This window comes from Gorilla gorilla, chromosome 3, assembly GCF_029281585.2.
Source record: "Gorilla gorilla gorilla isolate KB3781 chromosome 3, NHGRI_mGorGor1-v2.1_pri, whole genome shotgun sequence".
Taxonomy (NCBI): domain Eukaryota; kingdom Metazoa; phylum Chordata; class Mammalia; order Primates; family Hominidae; genus Gorilla; species Gorilla gorilla.
This window is the reverse complement of record NC_073227.2, coordinates 64874299-64889921: the sequence shown is the minus strand read 5'-3', so window position 1 is coordinate 64889921 and position 15623 is coordinate 64874299. Positions and strand designations below refer to the sequence as shown.

The window sequence follows — 15623 nt, the reverse complement described above, 5'->3', positions numbered from 1 at the left end:
AAGAAAATAAAATTGTATTAAAAGTTTTCTACAGGCTTTTATATTTAAAAGTAGTCTTTGTCAAAATAATTTTGGAAAGCCACTTTCATGCTGCTATTTTGCAAGTTTTCTGTATTTCAGGTGCATGGTCTCTAGAATGGGTTGCTGCTTGGCCTAAATTAATTCAAATGTAACTTAGAGATAATTATATGATATATCTTGCAACCTAATGGGAAATAAAAATAATTACCTTGTATAATACTATCTGACTCAAATAATTGGGATGAGTTCATTGAAATTTCCAAATCTGAGGTGCTTTGAATAGCATAGACTCCCAGAGTATGCAGTGTAAAGAACTCTAAGTGAGATATGTTTGTCCACTTTTGTATTTAACTCTTCATAACTTTCACATTTCTTAATGAGGCTGTTCTTTTTCAAGTGCTGTTCTTTCCAGTAACCAAATCCTCTTTGGGGTTTTCCTATTGTCTTAATTAAAGATACTGTATTTGATTGATTTAATTATCTCTCTGCATCATAAAATTTATAGTATTATTTGTATAGACATCTTTAGGAGTCATTCAGTGTAATTTTAAAAATAAGTGCTTGACATATTTAATTTGTGGTGCCATTGATTTTACCATTATAAAATATACCAAAGTATACAAAATGTATATACATAGCAATTAAATAATGATAGCACTGAATTATGCATTCATAGACATTCTCTTGTGCTGTGTTATTAAAGAAAATTAAAGGCCTGGCGCAGTGGTTCATGCCTGTAAATCCAGCATTTTGGGAGGCTGAGGTGGGCAGATCACCTGAAGTCGGGAGTTCGAGACCACCCTGACCAACATGGAGAAACCCCATCTCTACTAAAAATACAAAATTAGCTGGGCATGGTGGCGCATGCCTGTAATCCCAGCTACTCGGGAGGCTGAGGCAGGATAATTGCTTGAACTCGGGAGGGGGAGGTTGCTATGAGCCGAGATCATGCCACTGCACTCCAGCCTGGGCAACAAGAACAAAATTCCGTCAAAAAAATAAATAAATAAATTATAAAATTTTGAGCTCCAATATTTAGTTTATAAATACATGAATGAAGTCATAATTAAAAACTATATGCTATCATATGTAGTTATATGTACATTTATATAAAATATATGATATATATGAATTAATAAGATTACGTTAATAACTAAGTATAGTGTGTTCTGTTATAAAGTTCTTTAATTATGGGCATATAAATAGGACCTAACTTATAATATATTCTGCTCGTATATTTAAATATATTAAATAAATTCTACTCATATATTTAAAGATATTAGCCAGATTAGTCCGGTGATTCCTTTTCTACTTAGGTCCTATCACTTGGAAATTCTCCCCTCATCCCCGATTTTTTTTTTACTTATTGTTTTCTCACAACCTTTTGCTAAGTGACTCCTGGAACATGGTACGGTGCTTTATAGTTTATCCTGATGCTGCTGCAGTTCAATTTCTACACTGATAGGACTAAATAAGTGAGATGAATGGAACAAATGGATCCATTCCATTTGTTGGATCTATTTCCATTTTGCCTACCAATTTTCCATTTTGACTACCAATTAAAACCCTAAAAGCTGAGGAGATGTTTTTGACTGTAAAGCAGTCTTCTTATCCTGGAACTTGGAATGTCAATATCCCTACCTAATACTTGCCTTAGTTACGTCATCACTGCTTTATTGGTCATCACTGTGAAGTCAATTTTGCGAGGATTTAAATAAAATGTTAGCTTAAGAGTATTAGATATCATATTTTTAATAATCTGCCAGCTTGGTTGTTTCTGATGGATTTTCCATCACAGTCAATTTGTGTTCTCTTACTTTATTTCCAGCTGGAGCCAAATATTAAACATTATCATAGTTAGAATGAAATGAAATAATGTCATCAGTGTATTAGCACCTATTAAGAACCCTTCAAAAAAGCTGTTACTATTGTTATTATTTTATTCTACTAAGTTGTATGCATTTTAAGGGTTCTTATAATTGAATAATTCAATAATTATGTATAATTATGAAGAACTTCAAAGATTAAAATTACTTTCAGTATTATATTCTTCCCCATGGAGATTATACTTTGTGGCTCAACCATCTATTTTAAAAGTTAGCTTTTGTAAAACCACCTATTACATAATTTGGTAGGTACGTATAAATGCAAATTATCAAACCATTACTGTAAAAACTATGTTGTTGAACTTATATTTTCAAAATGTGTCTTTGTAAACTTACTATGTTAGCTATTGATTTTGAAACCATAAATATGTATTTAAATAAGCTCTTAATCAGGCTAAAGTTACAGCAGAAATATTGCATCATGTAGCACAACTTTAGAAACTCTCCCTTGGCAGTAATTGTCCCTGCCCCCCTTTGGGTATTTTGAGCACTGATATTCTATAATGAGCCATTAAGAAAGGTGCTTAATTTGAGACCCACCTAGGTGCACCATACTGAGATGAGATAATTTCAAAACATGTGTATTTTCTCTCTTGCCTGGTTGCTACTGATACACTAACTACTGAGAATGAAATATGGGAAAATTATATTGCGATATTTTGAGAATTGCAAAAGAGACCACATTTCTTTCATAATCTCAAGAACAATTTAAGACTTATTATACAGATATCCTTTTTATGTAAAGATTTTTTAAATGTGTTAATTTTTCTGTTGTAGATGTATTTATTTCCATTATTTTACAGTAATCTTTTCTCATTAATGTTTGAGCCCCTTTTGAAAAAATATTGAAATTTTTAAAAAATGTGAATATCAAGCGTTTTAAACTCAAATTGTCTATGTGAAAGAGATATATGTGACTGACCCTCATGATAACCAAACCCCAGTGAAACTATGTTATGTTAACCTAGCTCATGATGAGGTATACCTTCCCCTGCATTCCTCTTTGTCTTGGAAAGTGTTCAAAGAAAGTGTAAGTAAATGTATATTTTTTCCTTATCCACTGGAAGGAGTTGGAATAGTATGAATTTGACTTTACTACTTCAATTCTTACAACTTCTCTATTCTAGGCTTTATTTTTAAGTCAGATACTTAGAAACTGTCATTGTTTTCAGAGAAACAGTGTTAAGAAGTGAGATGTTTCCTAGTTTAGACCCTGAAATGCATACTGTAGCTTAATATGATTTGGATTATTTAAGAAGATATTTAAAGCTCATTAGTCTCAGCTATGGAATGCTTTTTTTTTTGTTGTTTCTTTTGTTTGTTTGTTTTTTGTTTTCTTTGATGGAGTCCCGCTCTGTCGCCCCGGCTGCAGTGCAGTGGTGCAATCTTGGCTCACTGCAAGCTCCGTCTCCTGGGTTCACGCCATTCTCCTGCCTCAGCCTCCCCAGTAGCTGGGACTACAGGCACCCGCCACCACGCCTGGCTAATTTTTTTGAATTTTTAGTAGAGACGGAGTTTCACTGTGTTAGCCAGGATGGTCTCGATCTCCTGACCTCATGATCTGCCCACCTCGGCCTCCCAAAGTGCTGGGATTACAGGTGTGAGCCACCACACCCGGCTATGGAATTTTTTTTAACCAAACTTGACTATAATGCCAGTTGCATTGATAATGATTTTAGAATTTCACAGGATAAGGATGATACTGATTTTATATTTAAATCAAATCCTGGAATTCCATTTATAACACACATTGTCACTAGATGCAATATATTGTCACAATTATCAATCATGAACTACTCAGGTGATTTTATTTATACAGTTGCCATAGGTATAAGGCTTATTAGTCTATCCTAATCATAAAGGCTCTAAGATAGTAAAAATCCAGCAAATATTAGAAACATTTGAGGATACGTTGACCTATCATATACCAAGTTCCATCTTTGAGTTAGAATTAGTATGAGAAAGTGACAACTAATTCAACTTTGAAGATATATTTGGTTATTCTCAGTAATATTCAGAATAATCTCAGTTCCCTTTTAAGGAAAATGAATAACAGAATTAAATACTCTTACTGATTGAAATCATATTGATATATTTTGAAATCTTTTAAAAAGTTTTATTTGGGAAATCCTTTCTTTTTTTCTGATTGTTTTAAACTTTTGCTGTAACTTAAAAAGCACATGCTTGCCTTCTGAGATCCTGGAAGATCATGGTTCTTGGTTACTCTCCTAATGAAATCTGTGATGTTGCCCTTCATTTACCCAATACATGCATGAGTAAAATGGGTTATTGCTATCTCTTCAGATGTGCCAAAGACATATATAATGCCAGATAAAAATTATTCAGAGTGAAGATATTGAAGGCCTGTTTACGGCATGATTCTTGCAGGCTAAAGTTTGTTTTAATATTTTGGTGTATAGCTATACTCTAGGTCTTCATCTCACTCCATTCAACCTACAAGTTAAAGACTAATCACACCTAGCTGAAAGCTCCTCACATAAACTCCTTTACATAAGGTATGCTACAGAATCTGTAGTCAGTACAGGTGACGAGAAGCAGTAGAATCTAATGACTGAAAACACAAACCTTGGGTCTAGACGGCTTTGATGCAAATCTGGGCTTTATTACTTTTAACTATGTGGCCTCAACAAGTTCTTTAACTCTCCATCCCTCGATTTCCTCATTTGCCAATTAGGAATAAGGTAGCCCCTTCCTTATGGAGTTTTTATAGGACATACAATAATGTTTATAGTTAGAAGCAATCAAATGAGTTAATACAGGGGAGGCTTTCAGAACAGTGTCTGGCACAGTAAGGGCTTAATAAATGTTAGTAGTTATTATTAGGAAGATGATTATTTTTCTTGGTTCTCTGTAGATTTTGGAATAAATTCATACATTCCTGTTTGAACTGGATTTATTTACTTTGAAGTAGGCACCTATTATGTTCTGAATGTTTTAAGTGTAGCTTACTTGCCCTTCCTGATTTCTAGTAGACTTGGAATCATAAAAATCAATCTTTGATTATTGTCTTAAATGACATATTGTTAATAATTGTTAATTTTTAAAATATATTTTAAAAGTATAGCTATGTTCATTTAGACTTGTTTTTCATAACTAGTTATCATGAATATTTGAGATTTTATGTGTGATTTTATTTTTAAAGAGCAAAGGTTCTATTTTACCAATTGTATATATAGAAAGAACATGAGGTTCATTTTTTAGTTTTAATTATTGGGGAGTCAAGCAAGTGTTTTCCAAATTAATTGATTTTAACATAATTATTTATATACACCTTTAGTTTAAAACTCACTGATTTTATTTCCAGTTGAACGTATCAATATAGACAAATATTATCAAAGCCTATTGGTAATGTTCTCCAATCAAATGCTTTGCGGGATCTCAGAAAAGATCTTAACTCAAGGACACTTCACAAGAAAGTGATCCTGGGTCGAACATTAATCTATTTCATGGATAACATATGTGCTGCTCTAAAGCCAAAAAATATCAATGTTCATTAAATATAAATTTGTTTCTAAACATTAATAGACATTTATTAGATCACAACACTACCTGAGAGACAATTAAATGAAACTTTTATGCTAGAAAAGTTTCCTATTAAAATTACCCTAGAGAGATTGTCTTCTAACTTAGCATCAAGTTATATATTTAAAATATAATTATAAGGGGAAGTGCCTTTTTTACTTCAGCAATAAAAAATAAATATTATTTGCCAGTGTTTCAGATGATGTGTTGAGATTTAGCATTTCATTGCTTGAAACTTGTTTTGGGTAACCTTAAAGTTAAGGTTAACCATAAAATTCACCGAAGAGAAATAAGTCTTCCTTGCTCTGATCTCTCTGAAACTTATGTAGGGCACTGCAGGGAAGAAATGAGGGAAGAATGGAGGCATGACTCAAAGTTCTAGTGGAAGTGTCACTTTATACCTGAACTACTCTCCCTACTCCCAATTTGATTCAACTTTTTACCATATCTTCTGTACCCATGCTGTTTTTTTCCTTCTGTTTTCCCTCCTGACTTATGTTTACTTCCACACTGACAAGACATAACAGTGATATTTCTACAACTTGAAAAATTGTTGGCTTAACGTTCTTCAAATAATCTATTAATTTAAATCACATGCTGGACTTATAGGTCATTGTGAACTCCCACCATACTAACTCTGGCAAATATTGTTACTGACAGAGATTGCTTAAGGTATTTTTCTTTTCTCTCCATTTTCTCCTATGTACCATGACCAATTTAATCTTCTAAAAGCATGGTATTTACAATGGACCTTCTGCTTCTATCCCCTTTTCTAGTCGACCACTCACAATCTTTTATTGAATGTTCTTCTATCCCACTTACCACTAAATGCAATCTCATTTACCATTCATAACCCCACTTTTAAATATAAATCCTTCACTAAATGAGAACAAGAATTTTTCTCATTGATTGAATGCCTACTCTTGCCAGGAAGCTTTATAGCTTCTTATATATATTACCTTTATGTAAGCCTTAAACCACCTGGTAAAATAAGTATTAAATTCAGATGTGAACATTAGGGTATAGAAAATGTAAATAATCTGCTTATGTCATACAGCTCACAACTCAAAGAGAAAGGACTTAAAACAGTCCTTTTCACACTCTAAAGCTCCTATTATGTCCTGTATTCATGCTGCTTCTCATGACCCAGACTTTTTGATGTTTTATACTTGAAAACAGTAGCTTAGTTTTTAAAAAAAAATCTGTGCAGATATAAAGGACTAGGAAAATATGGCTACATTCAGTTCTAGGTCAAGGTAAATACATATTTATTATAGACGAAATTTCTGCCAAGTTGTGTTTGACTTGAATGTGTTATAAAATGTACATCTATCCAGATAAGTCATTACTGCCAGATGCAAAACAATACCATTCTATCTAAAAGTGCTGTAATTATCTGGAATCAATATTTGATCTCAAATAGCATAATGACTGCTAAGCTGTGTTATGCAAATTTGGAACTCTGACAAAAGTATTATACTAAAAAATGCAAAAGCTGCATTTTTTTCTGTGATGTCACTATCTAAATAACAGTTTATTAATATACTGATTCATTTAACACCTCTATTGACTCAGGCTCTTCATATCAAACCAAAGATATTTAAAAAATTGAATTCGCAACAAAGTGTTTGAATATTTAGGAGCAATGTAGAGGACTATAACAGTTTTGGGGATATATTTGCTGTAAATATTTACCCCCACTCTTAAAAGACAATACTTGGAGTAATTTATATGTGTTGATATATTTTGTGCCTTTAACTATTATAAATTTCATGATTTGAAACCAATCAAAATGAATTTATATTCCTTGGTATAGCCTTCAAAATATTTCCTATTCCACCCTAATAGATTCTTCCTATTACTGTCTACTGCTCCTCACTTCTTCCTGAGAAACCAGATGACTTGCAGTTCTGCAACATGCTGCCTTTTTCCACCTCTTTACCTTTACCATAGCAACTCTTAATCCAAAACGTTTCTTCCTCCACCTACTGTTGAGTGAGATCTTAGTCATTCTTCAAATTATAGCACAATTACCACTCTCACAGGTCTTCCAGATCTTTCAAGCTGTGTTATCTCCTCTGTTTTTTTCAACTCTCTTCTTCTTTATCAAATTTGGATTTATATTTTACCACTTGTATTTACTGTTTTATCTCATCTTCCTTCTCTTCCTCATTGTTTCCTTCTCCTCTTTCACTGGTTCTTCCTCCTCCTTCTTTAACGCAGGAATTATGCCTTGTATATCTTACCATAACCCCATGACCAAACACAGTGCATACTTGTAATAAATTAACAAAGAAACACACATGTAAATTTGTTGAATTAAATGTTTCTTGAAAATATTAAAGAAGATGATTGAAAGTTTGTCCTCTATGAATTTCCAAAGGGTGTTAGCACTATTTAAGAAAGTATTCATGATTAGAACATTTAACTCATTGTTGCTGCTGACTAAACTCAGTAGTTAAATGCTTTCTTCATACTTATTTAATATAAGGTTATTTGACCCCCTCAATACTGAAAAAAAAAAAGAAAAGATCCTTGAGTCTTACTGTAGGTGCCTTGGTTTTCAGAGTCAAATTTTCAGGAGAAACTCTATGAATAATGGGAGGACCCAAACTAATGATGCTTTACAATTCCATAGTGTATTCACATGCACTCTGTAAATTGAGAAACAATACATGTAATTTTTCAAGAAAACAAGAAAACCTTAAAGGAGAAGCATATGTGTAGGTTTCAGACAATGTAAATTATAGCTAAAATTTACAAAACATAATATATTTTACTGAGTTCAAACTCCTTTAAAACTCATTTTGCTTTTGCTCAATGATGATCATACCAAATATATTAACATTTGATAGGATGGTGATGGAAAGAACCTGTGTTATATTCAGGGAATTTTTCTTCTTGCTGTCCTACTCTTTTCCCCTGGGTTAATTGTATCATAGAGCTCTCATTCACATCAGAAGGAGTCTTCCATGTAGAACCACTTTTGGAAAGATAATTTTTTTTTGTGAGAGATGTCCTCTGTCACTTCGTAGGGCATGGATTATGAAGCATTGCTGTAATGTACCTATGATTCTGCAATATTGTAAAATAATGGAAATACTGGAATCTTGAATTGAATAATAAGCATTTAAGTCCCTCACCTAAGCATTTATGCATAATTACTCTAGTTGAAATATATTTTCTAGTTTTACTAAGTTAAATTTCTAAGAAATGCTTGGCTATCTTTGGTTACTATGGACAGATATTATTTACAAAGGTAGAGAGCTATGTGCACACAAATCACGATTACTTTGTTGCTCTGATATCAGATATTTTCTTTACTTGTTAATGAAGTGACAAATGATTAAATAAAACAACTGGTTATTCTTCTTTGTAATTTATATCACTTCTTTTTCATTATTTTTGTAGACACAGGGTGTTGCTTTGTTGACCAAGCTGGTCTTGAACTCCTGGCCTCAAGCAATACTCCCACCTTGGTATCCCAAAGTGTTGGGATTACAGGCATGAGCCACCATGCCTGTCCTTATTTCATTTCTCCATATGTCAGTGTTATATTATTTTTACCATTTTATCAAGGTGCCAAATTATACCTTGATACAATTTTATACCACGTTACTATAAATTAATTTTATATCATTAAAAAAAGGTAATTTATGGAGAAGGCTTGTTTTGATTTTTAAACCAAAATGGTTTCAAATTTTTCAAATTTTAAAGTCCAAATACTAACCCTGGAAGAACACAGATAACACCCAAGTGATAACTCTGAATGCTCCTAAAGTAAGTTGTAAGGTCATAGCTATGATTTCCCTCTATGGAACAATGAAAAAAACAAACAAACAAAGAAAACATTGCTTAATGGGAAACTCCTGTATTACAATTAGCAATTAGGCTATAGGTCTGTATACCAATTCACCATTACAATAATGCCAAATGGCATTTTTTATATTTTGTATGTGCCAAACATGTCAGAAAACATTGGCCTCCAAAAAGTATATGACAAATACAAGTAAATATGCAAAATAAGTTACGGATTAATAAGAATCTGTAAAGTCAATATTGAAGTAGAATTTGTAGTTAGAATTTATAACAAGTGAAAAGTTAAGAGTTGGGGAAATTTAAACATTTATAAACAAGATATAGTTTCTTGTCTATGGTATTATGATAGAAAAGGTACAATAATATTCAGTATACTTTGGGGAATGTTTGAGAGTAAATTTTCTTACAGAAATGTGATTTAAGAGTAGCTAACACATTCCCAGGATAAGCAGTTTTGAGACTGTAATGTTAACCTCTGTTTGGTGTATAGAAAGGAAGCTAATATAAGATAGAAATATAAATTTTTAGCATGATTTGAAAAGAAGAGAATATTAAAAAATAAAACTGGGGAAACAATTACGACACCAGAATTCAAGATGAAAGTTTCCAGAAAGTAAAATCAATGTCTCCCGTTTAGAAGACTTACTTTTGTTGAAAGGAATAACAAAAAAAATTCAAATTCTTTTAGAGTATAATTGTGTTAGATTTGAATAAAAATTAGCATAGTTAATAAGTAAGGAAGTTTCCAAGTAGTTGATGAGGGAAGACTTTAGTTATTTAAGCTTTTTGTAGAATTTCTTTCCACACTGTATTCTTTTGTAACTTTTAGTGGAACTCATGTCAAATAACACAACTTTAAAATTCTAAATGTAAACACTAATGATGCAAATTAGGTCATTTTAATCAACTTTACTTTTAAATTTTGGATATTGTGAAGAATAGTGAACTTAGTTTTGTTTAAAGACAGATAACCACTAAGATTTTTATAAGAAAATAAATTTGTTTGGTGAAGTTAATGACAGCATTTCAATGGAAAAATCATCATAAAATGTTTTCTTTTAAAAAACTGTTATAATTCAGAGTGGTGATATATATTTCTGTAGGTTATGAGAAATCTATTAGCTATTAAAACTTATACTGTACAATTATTGCAAGTTTATTATATATATCCTCTAATTAGCACAGTACTGGAGTTGTGAGTAAGAGAGAGGCAGGCAGTGAGGCTGGAATGTGAGAACGTCACCCTCTTCAAATAATAGCTTTTATTCTTATAAATTCCGTTTCCCACCTCTATTTACATTATAATTATGGAAACAAATCCCTATGCCTAAATCAAATGTCAAATGTCCGAGTAGAGATGGCTCTATGTCCTGCTGCAATACCTTAGAAGAAATCATTATTAATAACTAATAGGTATGTACTTCCTTATTCTTTCTATAAAATAACTTTCACCCATTGTTTCAACAATGTAAAATATGTATCATATGAAATAAATGATTCCGGTTGTAATTGAAGCCAAAGTTAACAATAGCAATACTCCTCTTTCACTATGGAAATAATTTTCTCTCCTCCTCCGAAAAATGCGCCACTGTAATTAGGGTAGTGTCCTGAAAAGCACCACCCGTTGTGTGTTCTTTGTCCTCTCTTCTCTGCGTGCTTTCCTGCCTGCCTCATGTATCCATGCTGTTCCGGGTTCTCCACTCTTCACAATCAAATAATGTTTCATTTAAGCAAGGCCTAAGTCTTCTTTGGAAATCCCGTGTTGTACCCTTCCTTTGCACAATTAACGTTCCTAATTATTTTCATCCATTTTCTTGTTTATTTGTGCCATAGAGGAAAGAGCACTAATGTTGAAGTAATTTGGCTTGAAATTCTAGACACATAACATGTCTGATTTTCCTTCTCAGTAAACATGGAACAATGTGATCTGCTTTATATATTTATATGGATAATTACATTAGGAAACTTGTGTAATATCTAGCACAATGTGTAGCATGTGATAAGTACTTAAAGGAAGGTTAATTCTTCTCTATCTTGTGACTTCATTTACTTTACTGTGTCCTTTTTTTTTTTCACTACAGTGTGGTTTATGAGAAAAACTGTTCTGCTAATTTGCATTTTCTATAAAATCTACTGTGGTAGAAATTTAGTATACATGTTTGAGAAAATGAATAAATAATTCATCTAGATGGCAGCTCATAATTTCTTCCAGTAATGAAATGCTATATATACATTTACTTTCTATTTTTGTGTATGCACGTGTATGTGTATGTGTATGTGTGTGTATACATACATCTCCTAATACCAACTTTTGACTTTCGTGTACTCCATGGTCACAGAGGAAGGCAAAAAAGACACAGAAAAGGAATGTTGAGGTTTGTTAGGATAGAGCATTGTGATCTTGTTCATGAATCTGACAATTATCTGTCAACTTCAATATCCCTCTTCAAGTAGCTGTCAGTTATTTTGTGCATGTTAAATAATGTAATTTTAAATTAGCAATTGCTTTCAAAATTTCTTTTCTGAGTTATACACTTATGACAATTGAGAATAGATTTTCAGGTTTTCTTGTGAGTCAGAGTTGGGTAAGAGAAAATAAAATGAAAATGTTGCACAACGATTCCTTTTCACTTAGTTTCTGTTTTATCTCACCACATATTTCGTTTCTTGTCAATGCTTTCTCTATTTGTAAAGGTAAAATATTATGAGATTATCTAGAATGAGCTTTGTTTCCCATAATATCAATGAAATTAAAGAGAAAACTCTTTATATATATTGTGTCCATATTTAGTACTGTAGGAGCCTATGTATACAATAGTAATCAATAAATATTTTTTAGTTAAATTATCAAATGATCTTGCTTCTTATGGATTCACATTGAAAGGATGAGTAGATTAAAATAATTGCTAATGCTATAGCACCTACCACAGGCCAGCACTGTTCTTGGCTATTATTATGTATTTTATATAATTAAAAATTACAAATTTTAACTCATTTAATGTTCATAGAACCATATGAATTAAGTAATATCACCCTACCCATTACACAGATAGAAAAATGGAGATGCTATAGTTAAATGACCATCGACAGGAGAACTGAGATGCTATATAGTTAAATGACTTGCCCAACGTAGTAGAACAGTAATTGAGATCAGGTTGTCTGGCTCCAGAGTACGTGCTCTTAACTACCATGCCGTAAATAACAATATCAAAACATCTGATAAATTTGTGTAATTTTTGCCTTTTAGTAAAGACTTTGGTTTTTATTTTGACAGAATGAAGTGTATTAATACATTCATCAGTAAACAATTTTGAATATCCCTTTTCAGAAGATTTTAAAATTTAATTCTAAAACTCTGAAATTATTGAAAATATGTATCAATCTCCAAGACAAAAAAAGAAAAGAAAGACAGAAAGAATGAAAGAAAAAAGGAAGGAAGGAAGGGAGGGAGGAGGAAGGAAGGAAGGAAGGATGGAAGGAAGGAAGGAAGGAAGAAAGGAATGAAGGAAGGGGAAGGGAAGGGAAGGAAGGGGAAGGGAAGAGAACGGAAGGAAGAAAGGAACGAAGGAAGGAAGGCCCAATTTGTGCTTGATTGATCAGTTTGAAAGGTGCAGATTGTAAAAGATGGTGTCTTCAGGATTTGGATTATGTTCCTTTAGTATTTTGGTTTCCTAAGATAAATCTTGGGAAGACTTGAAGAGGAGGCAACTACACTAGTTTGGTTCAATAAAGTTACTTTTTCAGTGCTTAAAGTTATTAATGTTTGACACCTCTAAGCAAGATTCCTCATCTTGAATTGTACAATCCTGGAGAATAGGTTGCATGTGTTCTTCAATATTCTGTTCCATGTTTCTAGACCACTGCTTTGTATTTTAGTAAGCATTCAATTCACCTCTGTTGAATGAATGATGTTCGAACTGCATTTTAATTTAGTTTGTATCTATATGCTTACTGTTAAAAACAAGCTATTTAGAATAAGATAAATGAAACATAAATGAAAATGAAATTTCGGACATAATAATCTGTCTTTAATCATCGTACATTGTTATTTAGGTAATACTTTGCCTTGATTTTCAATACTGAATGAAGCTTTTGACATTCAAACAAAAAGAATAACATCTTTTGTAAACATAAATCTATGATGTTCACAGATTTACAGAGATGTTTAGAAAAGTAATGTAGTTAATATGTAGAATAATTTCTGAATGAATATTGCAGCCTGAGATGAAAGTAAGACTCATATATTTACCTTTTGTTTTAAACTTATTTATGGTAACAGTGATGAATTAAATATTTTACTATTCTAATGTTAGTGAAATTATACTGTGGTATAACCCCATGGGACTTACTTTGTGTAAGCTTTAACATGGTATAATATATATGTATATTTAGCCAGGCGCAGTGGCTCACGCCTGTAATCCCAGCACTTTGGGAGGCCGAGGCAGGTGGATCACCTGAGGTCGGGAGTTCAAGACCAGCCTGACCAACATGGAGAAACCCCCTCTCTGCTAAAAATACAAAATTAGCTGGGGTGAAGCTACCCGGGAGGCTGAGGCAGGAGAATCGCGTGAACCCGGGAGGCAGAGGTTGCAGTGAGCCGAGATCGTGCCATTGCACTCCAGCCTGGGCAAAAAGAGCGAAATTCCATTTCAAAAAAAAGAAAGAAAAGGCCGGGCGTGGTGGCTCACGCCTGTAATCCCTGCACTTTGGGAGGTCCAGGAGGGTGGATCACGAGGTCAGGAGATCGAGACCATCCTGGCTAACACGGTGAAACCCCGTCTCTACTGAAAATACAAAAATTTAGCCTGGCGTGGTGGTGGGCGCCTGTAGTCCCAGCTACTCAGGAGGCTGAGGAAGGAGAATGGCGGGAACCCGGGAGGCGGAGCTTGCAGTGAGCCGAGATCGCGCCACTGCACTCCAGCCGGGGCGACAGAGCGAGACTCCATCTTAAAAAAAAAAAAAAAAGAAAGAAAAATCAGTATATTTCAGTTAATTTGCTCAGTAGAGACTGAATTGTTTATTTCGTTAAGATCTGAGGCCAGGATATAAACATGATGGCAATATATGTATTGTATAAATAATGTCTTTGGATTACTTACTTATTTTATACAATAACCCTTTTTTTTTTCTTTTTTGCAGGTTTCAGATTTGGGATATTGGTGTTTCTGTTTTGGAGAAATTATTCTTTTTCTTTTTAATTTGAAGAAAAATCATCAGTCTTGGAATACAGAAGAGAAACTAGAAATATACGTATTTTGTTTCACATTTGAACAGTCATTCTTGAGGAATACTCCATACCTGAGTAGACAGCCATGTGGCCATCGCAGCTACTAATTTTCATGATGCTCTTAGCTCCAATAATTCATGGTAAGATTTTTCAGATTTTTGTGTAATGCTTAATGTTGTCTCACTTATTCATACTGGACACTTCCTTGGGATCTTTTCTCTGAGACTGCTTTGTAGTTTTTCCTTATCATATGTTAGTATAAGTTAAAATAAAAGAACATAATGTGTATTTCCTTTTCTTTTTTTTTTTTTTTTTTTGAGTCAGAGCCTTGTACTGTCACCCAGGCTCGAGTGCAGTGGCACGATCTCGGCTTACTGCAACCTCTGTCTCCTGGGTTCACGCCATTCTCCTGCCTCAGCCTCCTGAGTAGCTGGGACTACAGGCGCCCACCACCACGCCTGGCTAATTTTTTTTTTTTTTTTTTTTTTTTTTGTATTTTTAGTAGAGATGGGGTTTCACAGTGTTAGCCAGGATGGTCTCGATTTCCTGACCTCGTGATCCGCCCTCCTTGGCCTCCCAAAGTGCAGGGATTACAGGCGTGAGCCACTGCGCCCAGCCCATAATGTGTATTTTAAGCTGAAATAGTTATGAGTTTCCAGTTGCATTTCTTAAAGTGCCTATTGAAATGTATTTAAAACCAAAAGGCTTTTTAAAAAGAGCTCTTGCATTTTATTTTTAGTCTTTACTACACTTTTGGAAAATCAGCTGAAATATTAATTATCCCATTATTGTGAATTTTTTGGCTTGCATAGTTTCATACTTAAAAAAAACATTTTTAATGTAGTAAATTTGGGCATTTGAAAGAAAACTCCAAAAGTAAAATCCCACTTATTCAAAAGTATCTGCTTTCCAAAACCAAGTAATTATTTTTTCTCTGAGTATTTACTACTATGCACAATCTTTAATATACAGAACACAAACTATAACCTCCCAATAAAGGGAAATTGTTTTGGTACTACACCTTGAAATGCAAAAACACAAACAAATAAAAAAATTAAAAGAACGGCTGGGCACTGTGGCTCACACCTGTAATCCCAGCACTTTGGGGGCCGAATTGGGCAGATCAC

The 15623-nt window shown here is 33.2% G+C and overlaps 1 protein-coding gene across 48 annotated transcripts in view; it reads left to right on the top strand.

Annotated features, from left to right (window-relative positions):
* Positions 1 to 15623, top strand: part of ADGRL3 (adhesion G protein-coupled receptor L3) — an 860164-nt gene that overhangs the window by 278502 nt on the left and 566039 nt on the right. For all 48 annotated transcript variants that reach the window (XM_055385299.2, XM_031010265.3, XM_055385312.2 and 45 more), the window contains one exon: positions 14409 to 14636. In XM_055385299.2, the coding sequence (XP_055241274.2) occupies positions 14582 to 14636 (55 nt within the window). In that variant the 5' untranslated portion in view covers positions 14409 to 14581. The remainder of the gene's footprint in view (positions 1 to 14408; positions 14637 to 15623) is intronic.